Raw genomic sequence first — 20,307 nt, 5'->3', positions numbered from 1 at the left:
ATCACTAGTTAGCAAAAACAGAGAATCAGCGAGGAAATAAACGTATTCTGTACCAAGAGGGAAAGTCCAGCAGAGCAGTGTGCCACTATTCTGTAATGCTGAGGCTGATTCACTGTTCAGGAGCACACTCCCTTCTTATAACCATCATAAGCCCACTGACTGGCCTAATATTACTGCTGCACTGAAGTCAAGGAGCTTGTGGCTTCTGAGAGAAACTAGAAACAGTAGCTTTCAAAGAACTGCAAAAGCTAGAAAACCAGGTTTGTCTGAAAAATGTCTCCTGAATGATAGAGAAAAGTGTTTGTATTATGAAAACAGCAAATCTCATCTGAAAGAAACCTGCAGGTCTGAGAAATGTCTGTGTTCAGACCTTAGGGCGCTGGGAGCAGTGGCGCACATCTGCACTGTAGCTGCTGAGTCACAGAACAGCACTGAGGAACTTACAAGACTATTCATAGGTCAAGGTCCTACAGCACTTGAGAACACTGGGTGAGTTCTCAGATCGGCAGCCAGAGATGAACGCGGTTTCAAGCCAGGCTGCATCTGCTGTGCAAATTACACAGGAATCTACAGCACACAAGGGCAGGCAAGGAGCAGTTACTGTCTGAAATAAAACTTCATTGAAATAAAAGATAGCAGAAGTCAGACATGCATAATTTATGGTGGTAGTTCTGTATGTCAGGGGCTATTAGGTTCTAATGGCTCTTGAGAATGTAAATCTAATTGTTAATCTCAGGAGCGAAAAAAAAAAGCACCTACACAGAACAGTCACTGTCTGATGCCCCTTACCAAATGGAATCTACTGTAATTGTGTAGTAAATGGTCTCTGGATAAATAAAAAAACAACCCTGAACACAAAATACCAAACCATCCTGCCATCCGCCACATTATCTCCCTGTTTTATTTCCCAAAGGCAGTAATTGCTTTGAGTTCACCCTGACACAGAAGAAAGCTCATAGTCACTGGATGAACTGAACTGCCTCTCTACCTTCTTCTGATCTTTGATCTTTTGGAGAATGTTGACTTTTTTCTCAAAATAGTTTACAAGAGCTGTCTCAGTCAGCATAGAAGCCAAGATCTGCTCAAAGGAAATAGACCAGTCAGTATCAATGGTGCTGCCGTACCTGGCAGCTGCACTACCACCTTCACAGCCAACAAGGACCGTGTCATCTGCAATGTCTTCACACTGCAAGGAGCCTGTGCTGACCATGGAGTAGGAAGACATGGACATATCGTCTTTGGTTTCATCATCTGATAGCAGCTGCAGAGGAGAACCTTGTCCTTCCCCCGAGCCATCTCCTAGAGTCTGGTTCTCCTGCTCAGTTTTTTCAGGCTGAACATCTCTGCAGGTTTTGTCTTCATGCTCAGCTCGGGGTTGCTGCTCCACTGTTGAGTTCTGACTCTGTTCAGATGTAGGTGACTCCTCTTCACTCACGGGATCTTGGCTACTGTTTGTTTTGCAGTCCTCAGACTTCCTTACGGGTCTGTTGGAGAACTTTTTTCCAACCTCCCCAATTCGCAGAAGGAGGCTGGCGACAGTGGCAATAGCATGGTACAGCTCTTGCTCTACTGGGTCCTCACTGAACATGTTGTAAAGGGTCTTGCATAACTCTATGAATTGTTCCTTTCAAAGACAAAGACCAGAATCATATTTTAGGCTGCAAAAATTGACAGCAGTAGATGAAACAACAGATTCCATGTTGACCGACTCCTACTTTATTTGCCTCCCCACGAAGTTGCAACTTACTTTACTGATTCAGAACAATCCCAAATTAGGCAAACTCCGCTCTATGCTACAGAAGCTGAATTGAGACACAGCCAGGAACTTAACAGTGATGGTACTTTTGCTAACAGGGGGATAGCATGCTAACATTCACTCCTGAGAAAACCTGAGGTCTTACTTCTGCCCTGCTACTCTTCTGTAGCCAGCTTCTACATATTTCCGCAGTGGTATAAAAAGCACCCATAAAGGAAATTAAGAGAAAGAAAAGATCACACTAGTCATAAGACTCTTCTTCCTGTAACTGCATTCTTTGCTCTCCACCAAGCAGCCTCAAGTTGAGGCAATGCAAAAAACAGAACAGCCAAGCAAGCTTATATGACTGATGGCTCACTTCAAACACACTGCTCAGGAGGGAAAACAAAGATTGCAGGTCTTACAGAAAAAGACGATCTGGAAGGCATAGAATCAAACACATCTGACTAGAGGAAACAGCAGCCTGACAGCCAGCTGCAAGCCCACTAAAGAATTCAACACAAGCATGTAGAATTAGGAGCTTCTACAGCTCACTACACCAGAACAGCAGGGCAACCTACTGCATGGACTGAGCACACCAGCAAAATGATGTCACAGTTCTTCAACAAGCTGCTAGTCATCTAACTGGAAACCTTCAGATTCACTTCTTACCTGACTCATTTTGGGGAGATCTTTAATAGTTTCCTTCTTGGACTCTTTTTCCTTGGCCCACATTCTTAGGTAGTATCTATAGTCCTGTGGGCTGGTACCTTTCTCCTCTGCAAAACATGACCAAGCCTGGCAGTTAAAGTTTCAGACTTGTTGTGAGCACCATGGCAGCAAAGATCACATTAGAAGCAGGTTTTATTGTCAGTTCAGGAAAGCATCTAGCATTTGGATGGCTGGAGGCTGCATTGTTTGCTGCTGGTATATCTGATAAAGTTCAGTAGAGCAAAAATTTTAACACTACTGAATTAGCTTGACTTCTAATAAATGAATTCCATTAGTCAATAACTTCCCAATTTGATTTTCAAATGTTATGACCTCGGTACATTAGAGAGTCAGAGCAGCACGGCGTGAGAGAGAGCTATTTTGCAGCTCACATCCCACTTTACCAGTGTCCATGAGGGACTCTTTGAAAGGTCTTGACACAACACAGGATAATGAGATGGCTAATGTTAAAGAGACAAGACTGGAATGTGGTCTATTTATAATGAAATTACCTTTTTCTTGACCACTGTCATTTCTCCTTCCTTTCTCTTCTTGGGTTTCTAAAAACAATAAAATTATAAAATTAGTCATTAATATCTGACTTTCAGGAACACAGCACATGAAGAACATAAGGCAATTCGTATCCAAATTACAATTATGGACAAATACATTTAATATATCTCACACTCCCCCTTCACAGTTGGAGGAGTGAACAGAACAGGACAGAAGCAGGAGGTGATGGGATGAATAGGAAAAAGAGAAGCCACACCAAAAAAGTGGTGGAGAGGTGAGGTAAAGGGTGGAACTCTAAAAGAAATGGTGAAACAAACATGAAATACAGCTACCAATGCCACGGCTTAAAGACAAAGAAGTTCACAGCAAGTTCAAAGCGAGATAATGAATGGAGAAAAACAATACTGAACATACAGGACAAGTGACCATTATCTGTGCTGGCAATAACTCCTTGACTGAGCAGACATTCTGAGAGTGATGTGCAGAGTCTAACTTTATGGATCGTGCTTCTGCTTCCCTGTACTGCTGCTGACTAAATAGGAAGTCCTGTCTTAGCTCAGCGTTCAGATGGTCACTTAGCACCAAACAGTGCAATTACTCCTTTTTTTTTTTTAATAGCATTACTGTATTTTTGTAAACGTTAAGCAAAAAAATGCACTTTGATTTCCTATTAATTAGTTCCTAGTTTTTGTAAGGTTGAAACACAATAATAAAAACATGGTTGAACTGCCACAAGAGAGGAGAAGCATCAACTTGAGTATTTAAAACAGCATGTTGGTGCAGGTAGATAATATCAGCTCAGTATGTCCACATAATCCAAGGACTGACCTTGAGACTCACAGTGCAGGCAGAAATCCAGCTCTGAGACAAAAGGAGATACTGGAGCAGCAGTAAGAGGGGTTGAGGAGAAAACATCCCAGATAAAACAGAAGAAAAGGCCACACAGAGACAGACAGAGAAGGAAACAAAAACAAGAAGAGAGACAATGAGACTTGCATGAAAAACCCAAGTTGAGGTGAAAGACAGGAACTGGCAAAAGCAGACTGCTCCTCTTCAGCAGCACATGACTGTGCTTCAGAGCGTGCCGTGTCCTGCACAACATGGGTACTGAGCAGTTGAAGCTCAAAACTGCTTTATCATCATGCAATAACCACAGTCAACTCGAACACATTCTAACCTTAACATACTGCCATCGTGAACCATGCCTTGCAAAAATCACCAATCACAGCACATAGATTTGTGCTTGGATTCCTGTCTAAACTGAGAGGTAAGGACAGCAGGCGTTGCATTACCTTCTGTCGTAACATCCTCTGTGAAATAACTTGTGGCCTCCAAAGCCGACTCCGTCTCCTCTGGATTCAGAGCTGTGCTTACAGAGAAAGAAATGTTAAGATCTCTGAGGTAACTGAACAATAGTATTTCCCATTTTGTTAGCAAAACTTATGAGACACCTCTTTTCAGTAGCATGTCAGAACACACCATGCTCACCACAGCAGCTGATGGAAGCAATCACTCACCAGGAGGCAGATGCAGTTTGTAAAGTACTTTGAGCTTGTCAGTCAGGTCACCATGGTACATCCCACCTGCAAGTGAAAAAAACCCCACAAAAACAGAGGGATAAGAAAAACAGCATTTAGGAATAAGAATCACTCTCTACACACAAGCTCAAAACAAAGTGAGTTTCCATGCAGTGAGGAAGTGTTCAACTGTACAAAGCCCTCTGCAAAAGCCACAAAGAAACCCACAGCAAAGTTTCATCTTGTAGGTTCACCACCTACTGTTTCCCGAAATGAGGCTGTCTAGCAGCAAAAATGCATCTTTAATTCTGCCTGAAGAACTAAATCCTGAAGGTTGCCACCCTCCCTTCATAACAGTCCAATCATCAGCATCTCCTTTTAGTTTTCTGCTTGGAAGATGACAGAAACATTTTTTGCAGTACATCATCTCCAGAAACACCACTTACTCATCCCTGTCACAAACTCCTTGAAGTTAATGAGAGAATCCCTGTTCTCATCCAGAAGCCGGAACAGGCGCCCTGCTAGCACAGGGGTGTGAGCACCACAGGACCAGGGGGTCAAAGTGATGAAGAGCTCTTTGAACTGCTCCGTGTCTATGCGATACTGCTCCAGGTAGGGCAGGCTCTGATCTCGGCGGGCAGCTGCAGCACGATTATTTCCCCAGTAGCAGCTCATCAGGTACTTTGCCTTTGGAGGGAAAGTATGGAGAAGTCAGGTAATATTGTACCACAACCAGCCATGAGAGTGGAGTCTTTCATACAGCTAAAAACAGCACCAAATGAGAAGGGACATTTCAGGACACACTGTTTATCCTGCCCATCATTATGAGCATTACTTCACTACAAACGAGTACGAAATGGAGGAAGAAACACAGATTGCACTAAGAAACAAAGAACAAGTGAAAAATACAGAAAAAAAAAGATTCCTTTTTGTTTGAGTAAAATGAAACTCAGGCTTTCTGCAAGGAGAGCATGCAGATTTTAGAACTCTGGCCTCCCTGAGTCTATAGCATCACACAATTGAGCGTGCATGCAAGTGAGCATAGTATGATTGAGCTTGAGCGACTTTGGGAATTGCACTTGGTGTATTTAACAACACTTCCAATGACAAATAAAGGCAAAGCACTTCAGTAATTGCGTTACAATTACACAGCAAGTTCATGGCAAACTCGAAAACAAAAACTGAAGTACAAGTCCTAGCTCCATGTTCTAAGTACTGTGTGTCATTTCTTTCCATTGACTCTGAATCCTCTCTGAATGAGCATAATTCAAACACTGTGAATACCAAAAAAGTGTTCAGTTATAGAGCCGGTCTCACTGCTGCCACATAGAACAGAATCCCATATCTGCTTCTTACCTTGAAGACTACATACAGCTCTTCTAGCTCTTCAATAGAGAAACCAATGTCACCAGACACAGCCCGGACCTAGTTAAGGGGAAAACAGGGTGAGTAATTTCTTTCAAAGCTACCCAAACTAAACATGACTTACTGAAAAATCTGTGAACATATAAGCTAAGAAAAGACTTGCAAGAAGATATGACAAAGGAGACGAGAGGAAACACAACTGCTCCAATACTTCACATTGCTGAGGATTACAGGCCAGGAAGCTTCTAGTCGAGCAGAAACTGCTGACATTTGAGCAGTTAGTAAAAAACTACTGTTATAACTTCCTGTTTCTGCAGCCCACAGAACACTGTGCTGTCCCTTCCTTTTGTTTTTATCTTCAGACTCAGATGCACAGAAAAACAACAGTGAAAGAAACGGATGAAATTTTCCACCTGGTAGATAGTTGCAATAGATGTGGACACTCTTTTTTAGTCATGAACCCTTCTGTAAAACTCCCAAACGTGTTAGCATGCTTTCTAAATGCCATTTGTAGCTCCTTTAATCTGGGAAACACATACCACACTCTTCTTGGCTGTATCCTCCAGAGACTGGATCACCTTCAGCCTTTGTTTAAATCGCATTTGTTCAATATCATCTGCTTTCAAATTGCTAAATTTCTATGAGAAAAGAAGCAGACTGGGTCAGCATCATGTGAAGAAGAATGAATTATGCCTGTTCAATCACACGCTTTTTACAAACCGTACTGTCCCTTCAAAGACAATCTAAAAACCCTACAATACTTCTACCACCACTGAGAAGGTGAAAACAAAATCTCTCTCTCTATTATCCTCTGTCCCCAAAAATAAGTCATGTAGAATTCATGAGAAATCCATCATCAGAGGTTTCTAAAGAACAGCTGGAAAGGCATCTATCAGGACACAACTACAGATCCTGAAGAGTGGCACAGAGAAGAAACTATACAGCTTGCCATTCCTTCCAGCCCCATTTTATTGTAGGATCCATATGAGATTGAGCTAGAAACAGCACAGTTAATAAGCTTTTCCACTATGTCAGCCAAGTAAAATGAATTTGGTAACACTCTCTTAAAAGAGAAACAAAGAACATGATTTTCACCATCTCTACTGACGCTGGAGAGACTCTTTGGAGTTCACATTAGCTGAAAGAATTAGGCTTTACTTATTCCAAATAGGAGGATGAAAGGCTCGAGCCTGCGCTCCTTGGGCACCTCAAGCCAATAATGCAGTTCAAGTTCCATCTGCATAATGTGGGATTATTAGGAGAGAAAAATCAGTTGGGTAAAAACTAAGCCAGAACCTGACCTCATAGGATGTTCTGATAAGGTCAAAGATGTCAATTTCAAGTGGTGGGTCATCCCCACTCGTCAACAAGGCATGCAGGTGTGGAATAGGAGGTGAGACGCTCTGCCTGTTAACTACGTTGTCCAAATACCTGTGGAGAAAAGAAAACACCCACACAGAGCAGATGCAAGACTCCTGGATTAATGTCAAGAAAGGAAAAGCAGTAATATCCTAAGCACACAACTCCCTACTCCCTTGTATTATTACTCAAAACATGTAGAAAAAAAATTCCCAGCGAACTTACAACACCTTCCTCAATATCTCCCATGTGGAGGTGATTTTCATTTTAATTTTGGGATATCTATTCTTTTCAAAAGTAGGCTCCCAGAGGTACCCTGAAGATCTTGCAGAACATAGGATAGATTCACTTTTGAAGCAAGAAAATATTTTATTTGCTATAATTGGGAAATATCTGCTCGATAAGGTTTTATGTTACTAGAGGGCTATTCCTGCCAGGACTTGTTCTTAATAATGGATTAGAATTCTTCTGTGTATTTTGGGTAAGTAACCTCATGGAGTTCAAATTCAAACTGAGAAGCAGGAATGTAGTCTGTAGAACAAAGAAAACAACTCTGGATTCCTCCATACTTGAGCCAAAAATTTGTTTCAGCTGCCACAGAAATCAACAGCAATCTTCTCTAGTGCTCAAGTTTCATCCTAATCTGGTATCTGTGACCTCCTACGTAATGGAATTCAGGGGAATGACAAAAGAGTCTCTCTTATCTGACAGAAAGGAATGATGACTAAAAGGGGTACTATCACCATAAATAAGAAGAATGGTACCTGCCCAGAATAGTCATTGCTTCACCTTCATCACAGCACTGTAACAGCTTCTCCACATTGGCATCAAGAATGGCCAATGACACCTGCAGGATAAACTTGATGCCCTCATAGAAAAAGCAGTCAACAATGACAACAGCACTTTCAAAGGGCATGACACTGAGGAAGAGCGTGAGAAACCAAGAAAGGGATATGGTGGAAATCACTCCCAGCTCCTGCATCTTTTCTGACAGCTGTGGAAGATACTCTCGTGTAAGTTCTTCAAAGATGCCCTGGTCCACCAATGCACCTGGAAAAAGAAACAAGAACAATGGCAGGACTCAAATTTGTTGGTCTCATGGTACTATAACTGAGCTAATTAATTATTAAGCAAAACAGTGTGAGTTCACTTTAATTTCAGCTTCTTAAGCTAGACAGAAATGAATGCATTTGTTACCCTGTTCTCAATAAGCACCACATACATAGATGGAGATTACTCCTGACTCCTTCTTCTTTGTTCAGTAGTAGTGCACAGCACCTCCTCCTGTGCTTCCATCATACACACACAACTTAAAAGGGAAGAAGCTTGTCCTTCATTATCTTTAAAATGCACCACATTTAATTAATTCTGAGGAAACAAAACATTGCTGAGATGCTGGTGGAATTGTAGCTGAAAATCCAAGCTCCAGCATGAATTTGACAAACTCACCCACTACTCTTGTGTTGTAGTAATCAGGCAACATCCGCTCACATAAAGCCACCAGGAGCCAGAAAGCCTCTTCCTCATTGCAGTACAACAGCAGCACTGATGTAACGATGTTCATCGCCTATGTTCCAGCAGCATTAAATGTGCAGAGAGGGAGAAACGTGGAGATGTTCACGAAAACTCTGTCATTACAGATCAGCTGAACTTAAAAAGCATGATTCTAGCAGAGCAGTCTCATGGGACCGAGAGTCAGACCTATTTCCAGCTTTTACTGGTATCTGAGTCACTAGGTGACCTTGAGCCAATTTATCTTCCTGTTTCAGTTCCTCTGTTTGTGAGGCAGCAGATAATATAGCTGCTCTTTGTCAGGCACTTCATTTATGGGATTTTCCAAGTTTGCAGAAAAAGCTTTGATTATAACAGAGCGAGGTAATAAGAACCTCTAACTGCAGAGCAATACATAATAAGAAATTAATTTCTACCAAGTTGTTTCACTAAGCAGCAACTAGTTTCATTTGTGATATACTGCAATACACGAACCATCGTTTACTTCATTTACTTGTTCATTTCAGGGAAACCAGGAGATGTTTTTCTCCAACTAGGGAAAGCTCTAGCAGGAAAACTGCTAAAAGAACTTGTCACTACACCTAACAGGAATGTGCAAATCTATATGGATAGGAGATCCTTACAACATCACCACTTAATTCCGAATGGACAGCGTGAAGGAAAAGCATGAAATTGAAAAAAGAATTGCTGAAAAGCTCCAGTACAGTCATGGTCACCATGTAGGGCTAAAAAGTCTAAAATTCCTTCTTACCTGGCAGTATCCAATTGTTGGATTCCTGAATGCATAAGCTGTTAAGACTCTCCGGAGAGCAGCAATTCCCAGCTCATTCTGGAAGGCAGGATGTTCTGGCATAGAACGGTGCAGATCTCTCTCAATTTCTTCTGTAGCAAGATTGTACTTTCCCATCGACTTTTCCACAAGATCTGCATAGTAACCAGGATGAGTGACCATCTCATTCCAAGCCCCTGTAATGACAAAAAACAGTGCTTCACTTCTTGAGCTTTAAAATCAAAACTTTATGCCCAGAGAAGAGGCAGTTGGTAAGCATCACCAACTCAGTAACTGCAAACAGATACAAAGGTATAGCAATAAACCTGCTGGAGTGCAGGTCCCAACATTGAAATCCACACGAAGGCAATGAAAGAGCTACTGTACTCATAAAGTCACGTCAGGAATGCAGTCGCTGCATTTCTGTGCAATAACACCACAAAGTGTAATTCATGTGGAGCTTGCTTGCGATTTATTTCTTCCGAAACAAGCTGTGATTTACATCTTTTCCTCTGAGACATACAAAAAGCTTATTTCTGCAAGCTGCCAAAGCATCCTGCACAACATCCTACCTGAGAAAAGGAGCCACAGTTCTCCACGAAGGTTCTCTGGGATTCCTTTCTGCACCAGCTCCCTCGTCTTGGCAGTACGATACATGCACATCCCTCTCCCATATTCAAAGAAATGAATGTTCCAAGACTCTTCCTTCATCTTCTCCTTTGCCTTCACAGGAATAAATACGGCCATTTTAGGAGATCAAAGCATTCTTATGCTTGTAGGACAGGTGATTTCTGGGTACTCAAGCCTACACTTCACAAAAGGAACGCACTGTGACATTTAAAGGTTTAATTCTTCCTGCTGAATAAAAAGGCTGCATGCTAATCTATGCTGCTCTGAAGCTGCTTGAAGTCTTTACAATAGTAACATGGGAAGTGCAGTGGCATTACATTTACACAAATGCAAGCAGAACCATGGTCTAAGATGACTGCCCAGGAATCAGAGATATCAGATATTCTCTGCTACTCTGACACGAAGAAATGATCTTCACAGATAGCAATTGCATCCCAGAAGCACAGTAAGACAAATTGCTCAGCCCCTACTCATGTATCTCTATACTGATACAGTAAGCTGATGGTCAGGTTACATCTACCCAGCACTATCATGGTGACAGTGATACTGCAGAGGTGACAGAAGCTAGGGAGGAAATGCAGAGTCTCAGAGCAAGACAGGAATACTACAAAATCTACTACAAATTATTCATAATTAATTGCTTTAAGTTAAAATATCATTTACCCCTTTGGGTCCCAAAAGCTCCTCAGAATTTCTTCTGAAAAGTTTGAGCAGTCCCTGGGATGCTGTTGGCACTTCACCAGCACAGAAGTTGACAGGTCGATTGTTGAGAGATGTGGGGCTAACTGCAAGAGGGCTGCTGGAAGGCAACTCTGCAACTTCCTGGAAAATAAGAACACTTACTGTGATTAAAAAGAAACAACAAAACGTATTTCTACAGTTGTAAAGTTGGCTATACAGGGCACTTCTGCCAGACTGGAGACAGAGCTGGTAGAGAAGAGGTGGCAACTGTTCTGGCTTTTCTGTATTTCCTAAACATCCATCAAGAACTATCCCAGTATTCCAACCTCTCACTCAATTTCAAGACAAGGTATGCTATTAATAGCAGTGAGCCTATGGGAAAATGATTCAATACCACTGAGCCTGCTCAAGACAGTAGGTAAACCTAAGCAGGGACCTCATTAAGTAAATTAGCCTTTAGAGCCAAACAGCAAAGCAATTGAGAAATGAGCAACGAAGCATTTGAGCTGAGGCAGCCTCCTCTGCTCATTTCAATAAAGGAAATGATCTGCTGATAGCAGTGCTGTGACACAGTGTAAGGAGGATTATTTGAAGGCTGGGCAAACGCTCCTCCCATCTGCTTCCTTCGTACCTCACATCCAGGATCACCCAAATTCCACTTCCATTCCCTGTCGCTGCTGAGTGGTTTCTTGGATGGTGTTCTCTGCAAGAAGTCAGAGATTCTCTGCACCAAGAAATCTCGGTCCTTCAGATTGGCAAAGAAGAAGGTCATTTTACTTTTAGTGCTGATGGACAGAGGGCTGGGCAAGACGCTGGAGCTATCTGCCTTCTCAACTATTGTCACCTAGAAGACAAAGACAAGGGCCATTTGAATCTAGCAGATTCTCCATCATCTGCCAAGCACTACAACAGCTAGAAGCATATGAAAGATAAGACAAGCCTGTAGTCTTAATTACAGCTAATCCCCACCTCCCTGAGAGGAATGATGAGATGACAGGCCTCCTCTGCCTTGCTGGCAAAGCAGATGTAATTGTTGGAAACAAACATCTGACCAGGAATGTGCATCTTGTTGAATGGTGTCCACAACGTGCAGTCTGTGTGTCCATCCAGGCATTCATCCTTGGGCAGTCGGAAAGTGGCACGGTAGCATTCATTTTTGGCTCGAGCATCAAGGTCTCTGGGGAAAAGTAAAGAGCAGTCCTCAGAGCTTTCTTCTTACTTGAAAAAAAATACTCAAACACCGATGTAAGTGTTCACTCCAATCACAAATTCCAGCCTGTGCTTTAATTCTTACTATTCACTTCTCTAACTGAGATGCCACCTCTTATCTGACCCCTCTTTCTGCAACACAAGCAATGCAAGCGCGTGTTGGAACAGAAATCTGGGAACCTGAAATGTTACACTGGATTCTGAAACTGGAAAGAACAAGATTTTCAATAGTTTCTAGTTGAAAATTCATTCTAAGAACTCCTTGTCTGTATCTTCATGCATGAGAAGGATGTGAGGGCTAATGCAAATTAAGGATCAACTTGGGATGGAAAAACAACGCTAGGCAGAGAGCTAATGACTGAAATAAGTGGCACAGCCCCTGGTGTGAGAAGAATCCAGGGGCACCTTGAAGCTCTTTAGGAAGGCAGATTTATTACTACAGTTCCTGTTTCTCTGTCTTCTCCTTGCTGAACACACACCTTTTTAGTGCAGAGATGTTCTTCAGAGGCTTCCTGGGCTTTGGAAGGGACTTGTCCTGTAGGAAGCTCTCATTATCCAGCAGCTGCCGCATGGCGATGTTGGCCAGCTGCTCCATCAACTTGAAAGTCTCATTGATGTTAAGAAACATGGAAAAATAAAGTTCACTGTCCCTTGTGCTCACTTTAATGCACTCAGGGAACAGCAGCGTAGCATTTTTTTCTAGCTGGGTTACATCCACCCACTGAATTACCAGTGTCACTGAGGGAAAAAAGTCACAAACAGCCATTATTAGAATTTGAGGCAAAAAAAAACCCAAACAAAAAAAACAATGAAGCTCAAACAGCAAATGTGCTCTTAATGAGTGGCATTTTTCTCCCCTTACACACAGGCAATTCCTTTCTTCATGCTTTTACTGATTTCTCCAAAAATACTTGGAAGTAACTTTTGGGAACGACCAGAATTAATACAGTTCCAAAAGGTCTCCCTTCCATCCATCAAATGTTTTCAGTTGCAATTATTAATGCTTTCATTCTTTCTTTCCAGCAAGTTAATTCTGGATTCTGGAGATCAAGCTCTGTAAATACTAGGTGGTGGTTCCAAGCAAAACTCACCAAAGTCAAAATATTGCTTGGTTCTTTAATTCAGTGGAAGTAAAAGCCCAGGTGTGCAACCTGAGAACCTCAGGCATGTGCTGAAAAATGACTCAGGCATTCAGTTTAAACTTCACTGAGTGCCTCTGAGAGGAAGGACTGAACCACATGTTGAGCCAGAGCTCAGAACATTCATAAAAAGAAAAAATCCCATCAGCTAAAACAAAACAAAAAAAAGCCACATAAAAGATCGACCGAATCAAAAAGATTCATGGGAAACTGCAGAAAAAGACAAGCTTATAACTCACCCTCTTTGCCCAAAAGGAAGGAATAGAAACAGAGGTGATTGACAGTGAGGTACAGCCAGCCCTGCCTGGGTACACGTCCCTTCCAGTAGCTGCAAGAATAGTAGTTGACCAACTTCTCCACCTCTGGCATCCCAAACTGCTTCCGCATCTTCAGTTCAGCCTCTTTGAATTTACCTGGATCCTCTTCACTCTGAGGCTGCTGGTTCTTGTTCTCTTCAGCTATAATTCCCTAAAGGACATGGGAAGAGAGGCACCGAGATGAGAAATGAAAGGGAATGCCTGCTGACAGATATAATGTACACTGAAAGGTGATGGCAGCCATCCAGAAGACAGAAAGAAGAAATGTGACACAGCAGTTATCATTTCACCCGTCAAGTCAGAGTAATAGGAAAGACATGTAGAATGAGCAGATAGTCTGCTGGGAGCCTGTAAGCTGATTTACTTCTAAACACATGCAGCTAACGTTCATGTTTAACATCTGACCGAATTCCTCACAGCTGGTCGGGTAGCACTTACAATGCCCAGCAGCAAAACTGAAGTCTATTTTCACTTGTGAGTGTGACAACAGGAAGGTCATCTGCTAGGAAGGGCAGAGCTCTGCAGGCAGTCAGGCCATGACTGGCCAGAAGGAAGAACAAATGACCACAATCTCTCTCACACAGACACACAGCAAATACAGAGAATGTGACAGGAGTACTGGAAGAGCCTCAAATTGCTGCTGTTCAATAAAAAACCTGCGTGTGTGAGCTTCTACTCTGGAAAATGTACGGGCTGGGAACTTGAAGTGCATTATGTGCACAACGAGCAGAGGCACTTGTTGAATATGAAATCAGTGGAAGTTAGGGCACAGTTCCTTTAGACCTACACCATCACAGGAGTGTGAGCACACTGCTTGCAAACTAGAATTCTCTCCTCAGATTTGTTGATAGATCAGCCTCAGTTTAACCCTCATGCCAAAGGTATAACTTGCAAGGATTGTATTGAGACACTAGATTTCAGCTAGTTACCATCCTAAGCAGGCTGTACCTTGAGATCTTCTGCTCCTAACCTCCTCCCCTCTACCCCTCCAAAAATGTCTGTCTGGTGTTACGGCCACGAAGTCATCCTGACAACACTGTATGCATTTCATAATGCTTCTAAATGTGCATGTCTGCAGAAGGAGCAGAGAGAAGCTCTGCAATGGAGCTCTCACTGCCCCCGTCCCAATTGTAAAAACAACTCTCAATACCACCTCCCCATTCTTTATCAGGTCCTGAAGTCTCTCAGGGAAGCACGCTCCTTACATGTATCTTGCCCTTGACAAAGGTAGTGATATCTTCTTCATTGTCAAAGATGGACAGAGTCTGCAGTAAGTTATTCTCCAGCCATTCCCAGTGCTTTGTGATCTCCTTACGAGATGATCCTAATTGATGGGGTGAAAGACAAAGGGAAGAACAAAGAAAAAAACACTAGAACAAGCTCCTGTTTTTTTCCAAGTTTATAGCAGGAAACTAATAAATACCAAACAGCAATCAGATGTGGAACACTCCGACTGTCTACATGTCAAGGATACTTCATACACACCAACATTATGTTTCTAATGAAATGTTTCCGTTGCCATTGAGGATAATAAGCACACAGGACATCATTCCATTTATCAGTGCACAGCAGTTTTTTTTCCCCCCCAGAATAAAGCATTAAATGCTCCAGACAAGAAGTACTTCTTTAATTCCTGATATTCTAAGAGAAAACTAATAAACTGTCAGAAGAAACTTGGAATTTCAGAGCAATCTAACTTTCTATACCTAGGAGCTGCATTTTGCATGGGCAATTGTCAGCACAGAACATACAAAGCAAAAAAAGCAACCCAAGCATGCCAGTGTCAGATGCTGTCCCTTGCTTTCTTAAAAAACAAAGTCTCAGTGAATCCTGTATCAAACATTGGTTGTATTTAATCAGACAGCCCTCAAGCTTCACAATATAAGCTTCAATGAGTAATCAGTGATTTAAGGAACTCTGCTGTGAAAGTTCGCTTTCATTAACATTTCATTCCTTTAATTGTTTCAGAGATTTGCATTTACAGAAAGATTTCTTCAGTGAGGCCAACGATGGAATGAAGCAAACAGCAGGAAACACAAACAGCTCCCTACAGCTATGGCTCTACCTGATTTTTTAAGAGGCAGCTTCAGCAAAGAAACAGCCTTTGTCTATTTGTAGTTGGACAGCTAACCTCAAAACACAACCTCAGCTAACGTGTGGTTTCATAAGCAAAAATAACTCCAGGACCTGAATTCTCAAAGGACTGCAGGGCTATGAATTCGGACTTCTGTGCACAGATCAATGGGTTAAACAACAAATAGATACATAGGTAGCTTCTGTAAGTTTACTTGATGTCTTTCTAGCCATCTAGCCATTAGACATCGTTTTTAAAGCACGAATGACTTCAACAGGAGATGGTGTCAGTACGTACCACATGCCACTGCCCAATACACCTGAGAGTCCTGGGTCTGGTGCAGGATACGGTATGGGGCAACTCTGGCACTGGAATCCAAAACTACGTCCAATGTTCCCACAAGGAGACCTGGAAAGCAGAGACACAGAAATTAAAGTAACGTGATATAAAGCAAAGAACCGAGTTAAGCAAAAATTCAGCACTGTTATTCCAAGAAAACAAACAAACAAACAGCCCAGTATTACCACACATCCTGTGCATTATAATTACATAATAAACAAGAATCAGCACTGGTACTTGGTCAAGAAAACCAAGATGTAAATCCAGTCACTGCATGGAAATTACCTCTGAACCACCTACAGGCAATCCCACTGTTAATGGCTGACATTTAGATGGCAATTAAATGGCCACCACAGCTCATTACGATCCTCTGCCTTCCTAGGAGAGTTCCATAGCAGAAACAAATTTATTTTTCTCCATGGCATCTGGAGATATTGGAGAGGCAGTTAAAATGGGAGGTCTTCACATTAACATCGTCTGAAAAACACAGAACAGAGCTTTGTCCCCCGCATGGACAACACTCCATACATCTCTTAGGGACTTTCATCACTGCATTCAAATGACTGCAGGAAGAATGTGAAGCCTCTGGGATCTCCATACTTCTGTTACTTACAGTGATTTTAAGAGACCGAGCTAAATATAAGAGCTTTCAATGCTGTTACCTTTCAGCACCACCTATGCACACAGCATGGAAGATAACACAACCAAAAGGGACTCAACCAGTTCTGGAGAAGCTGTGACACTCCTGCAAGTGCTTCAGTTAAACAAAGAGAGCAGGAAGAGAACCCAAATTTGGTAACTTCTCAAATCGCGTTAAATAAAAGCAGGCACTCTCAGAACAAAATGCTGACCACTGTTAGCACCTGTAAGCAGATCCATTCATTTCAATTGCCTGTTTGTTAGTTAGATCAAATATTTAAGATGAACATCCACGCGGAGCTGGGCAATCCTTGAAGCAAATATGGATGCATCCAGCTCGGCAGGATCTCAGCTCTGGATCTCGGCAGGATCTCAGCTCTGGATCTCAGGCTTCTTCTGTGTGGCTGTAGGTAGCAGGAGTAAGGGCTCATTCCGCATACTGCCCGTAACAGCGATGTGCCACACACTGACATACAAGGCCACGCTCGTGAACCCGAGCACAACGCAAGCACAACCGAGCGGAAAGCTGCCGACAGCAGCAGGGCTCACTCCTCCTGCCATAAAACCCGGGCAATTCCAGCACCCATCCACTGGTGCATCTCTGGGGGAGGGGAGACGGAAATCCAGCCGCTCGGTGATCCGAGCCGCCCGCAGGCGCGGCCGCTCCCGGCGCAGAGGCCGCCCGCTGGAAGGCGCGTGGCGCGGTCAGGCCGGGTCCCGCATCCCCCATTCCGCCCGCCGGCGCCCCTTCCCCGCAGCCCCGTCCCCGCCCGGCTCACCCGTCAGGCCGCCCCCTTTGCCGTGTCCCCGACGGCGCTGGAGCAAAAAGAAGGGGTTTGCCCGCTCCGTCACCCACAGGGCGCCGGCCAGCAGCACCTCCTCGGGCCCCAGCCACATCGCGGCGGGCCCCGGGGCCGACCCGGAGGCTCGGCCCGGCTCGGCTCGGCCCGGCCGCACGGCGGAGGGCGGCGCAGGGGAAGCCGCCGGGCCGCGGCGCGCCGCAGGGTCACGGCGCCCACAGCGACCCCTGGCGGCCCGGCGCCCTCACGACAGCGGGGCGGCGCCGTGCTGCCGCTGTGGCGCCACGGGCAGGGCCGCGACTCCGTAGAGAGGAGATGGCGAGTTCGAGTCCCTCTCGCGGAGTGTCTGCGCTCTGATTCTCATTAAACCCTGGGATGATTTGTCTTCTGTGCTGAGGCAGCGCTCTAATTCCGGTTGGAGCTTTTTGTGCACCGCTGTAATACAAATAGGTACGGGCTGGCCGAGCTGTAAGGCCCTACCCTGATCGTGGTTGCATGGCTTCCTTCCCAGCACTGTGTGGGCTGCAGCAGGTGGAAAGCAGGGAACTGAGGAGAGCTTCTGCTTGCTGTGTCATCTTTTAGGTGGCCAACGCCTTGGGAACAACGCACTGTTGTTTCCTATGTATTAATGGACCACAGCCTGAGACTTCCAGGCACTGATTACAGCAAAATAAAGCAATGTTTTCTATGCAGTAGGGGAAAAAAAAAAAAAAGCTCTGGAAAGGGACCTTTTAACAGTGCGCCACAGAGCCCGCAGAGCACAGCTCAGCCTCCTGCAGTTAAAGACACCAAGCTCACAAAACGTGCTCTTTCAAATTGCTTTTTATTGAAATGTAGTACATTAGCAAACCCTAATAGGTATACACTATTAACATATTGGCATATACCACGTAACTACAATACAGTGTTATACTTACATCGAAATAGGTCAGGGAGTTCCAAGTGAGCCTCCCGAGGGCCGGAGCGACGCGCCGAGCGCTCACCCTGCAGCGACCAGCCCAGCATGCTGTTTTTTTGCACACACACCAATGGTGTTTGTAGTTTTGTTCCCCATTTGCTGCTATGCCCCAAGTCCCAAAGGCAGCCCTGGATTTCTCTGCCCTGTTCTGGTGGATGCAGTGCATAGATGGAGCTGTGGCCACAAGAAGGTGCTGCTGGGGAGGGCTGTGCCTTTGGGCTGTGAAATCCCCCCTCCACCCCAGTTACACCTCAGCTTTGCAGTGAAATCACTCTGAACAGCTCTAACTTTTAACAAAACCCTACGCACTCCTTGCTTTGCAGGAATATTAACGCTTAGTTATTAAGCTTTGGGGGGCTATTTGGGGGCAACACTTTATGCCAAGGGTCCCCCAACACCTGGAGACTGCAGGCATTACTGTACAAAGAACAAACAGGCAGCCCTCAGCACACAGCACAAGCACTCAGCTCCATGCTGGTTGTGCCAAACGTGCCGCTGAGCGGCAGCCCCCACCCCATGCAGCCTCCCCTGCCCGTTCTGGGGGTGAGTCCAACAAGTGCAGGCATCACACTTTCTTTGATTATTTCCAAGATATTTCCAAGCAGCTTTCTGCTGATTTTCCCCCAGTGCAGGTAGCTGGAGCATCTCTCAGCCCTCCCCTGCTCTGCCCTTACAGCAGAAAAAAGGAAAAGGAGCGATGAGATTTTTAAATATAACAACACATAAGCAAGCTGTCACAGCACGGCACACGCTCTTCTCCATGGCTAAGGCTGGAAAATGAGGCCACGCACGGAAGTGCAGGAGGGGGGATAAGGAGCAGAGCATTGCCTGCCAGCCTTGGAGTGATGGGGACCTCGGGGCTGGGAGCAGCACGGCAGCCCCACCTTTGAGCCATGCAACTTCCCTTGTTGTAAAACCAGATGATTATTAGCAGAGCAAAAACATAGATGTGTTTTAACAGTTTAGTCAATGCGCCCTCCAGGAAGCACAGCCCTGTAAGTCAGCTCAGCCCTGCTGTCCCATCCTTCGCATCCAAACAAAACAGATGTGCAGAAATCCCATAGGAGAGTACTAAACATATGTATTTAACTACTTGTCTTTCTTTGGCTTATGTAGGATATCTGGCTATTCCTAAATCGCCCTCACATGCCGAGGCAAGCATCCTAGAAGCAATGGGGCAGTGCAAACAGGCACCAACAAGTGAGCTTACATAGGGAGCACTCATGAGTGGCATTAAGTAAATTTTAACATGCTTCAAATGTAATATTTCATGTTAGTACTATAGGTAAAAAGCACACTTACAGTCTGTTTTTTACTGGCAGTTTTCCTCTATGAACACAAACAAACCTCAATTTTACAAATGTCTTATGGGAACATGCAGAACTTTCAAAAACAGGAGACGTGGAAAAGGGAAAGGGATGGTGGAGCAGTGCGTTTAGATCGCTTAGAGAAACATAAAAGGGCTCTTTTTTTTTTGTAGGTAGAAGTCATAAAATTGATGCTTTCTGATAAAAAAACACTTTTGTTTTCGAAACGTAGAAAATAATTTCCCAAGATACTGACACCACAGCTCCGGGTAGACTGCCATCTACCTTACATCTATGAAATGACCACACACAGCACCACCACAGTAGGACAAGAACAACGATGCTCATCAAGCATTTTTTTTTTTTCAAATATACTGATTAATATGAAAAGGAACATCTCAAACTTACCAGCACAGCCCAGAAAAATCACCCATGCTGCTGTGCTGCCTCTTTCCCATCCTAACTACAATACAGTACACAAGAGCCTGGCATGGCACGTCCCAGCACGCACGTAGGGATCGGTTGCTTCAACCAGACAATGTTTCCAGTGTTGCAAGACCTTCCAAACCCACAACGTCCATTGCACAACCGTCAGCCCCAGCTGCCTCTCAGAGAAACACTAAGGCTGGAAAAGATCAGCTAGTCAACCCAAAGGTGGGACCTCTCCTTACCACGTCAGACCCCAGTCAGCACCATTGGAGACAGCTCTTGTTCCCCGCTCCTCTGAAAAGGT

The 20,307-nt window shown here is 44.0% G+C and overlaps 1 protein-coding gene across 2 annotated transcripts; it reads right to left on the bottom strand.

Annotated features, from left to right (window-relative positions):
• Positions 1-931: 931 nt before the first annotated feature.
• Positions 932-17,406, bottom strand: TBC1D9B (TBC1 domain family member 9B; the record flags this gene model as incomplete). 2 transcript variants are annotated; one of them, XM_079542598.1, is made up of 22 exons in its annotated part: positions 932-1,624; positions 2,408-2,514; positions 2,959-3,006; positions 3,788-3,838; positions 4,252-4,323; positions 4,477-4,542; positions 4,923-5,163; positions 5,833-5,901; positions 6,381-6,479; positions 7,143-7,272; positions 7,965-8,250; positions 8,650-8,767; positions 9,464-9,678; positions 10,054-10,204; positions 10,775-10,933; positions 11,424-11,636; positions 11,762-11,969; positions 12,481-12,739; positions 13,380-13,608; positions 14,663-14,781; positions 15,829-15,939; positions 17,289-17,406. In XM_079542598.1, 22 exons carry the CDS (start codon positions 17,404-17,406, stop codon positions 932-934), a joined length of 3,762 nt encoding a protein of 1,253 aa, XP_079398724.1. The 2 variants fall into 2 exon arrangements, with proteins under 2 accessions (XP_079398724.1, XP_079398725.1); XM_079542599.1 differs by lacking the exon at positions 3,788-3,838.
• Between the last annotated feature and the right edge of the window lie 2,901 nt (positions 17,407-20,307).

The sequence above is a fragment of the Tetrao urogallus genome, assembly GCF_951394365.1.
Source record: "Tetrao urogallus genome assembly, chromosome: 14".
NCBI classification, from domain to species: domain Eukaryota; kingdom Metazoa; phylum Chordata; class Aves; order Galliformes; family Phasianidae; genus Tetrao; species Tetrao urogallus.
Note: the sequence above shows the minus strand (reverse complement) of the source record. Positions and strands in the feature narration are given on the sequence as shown.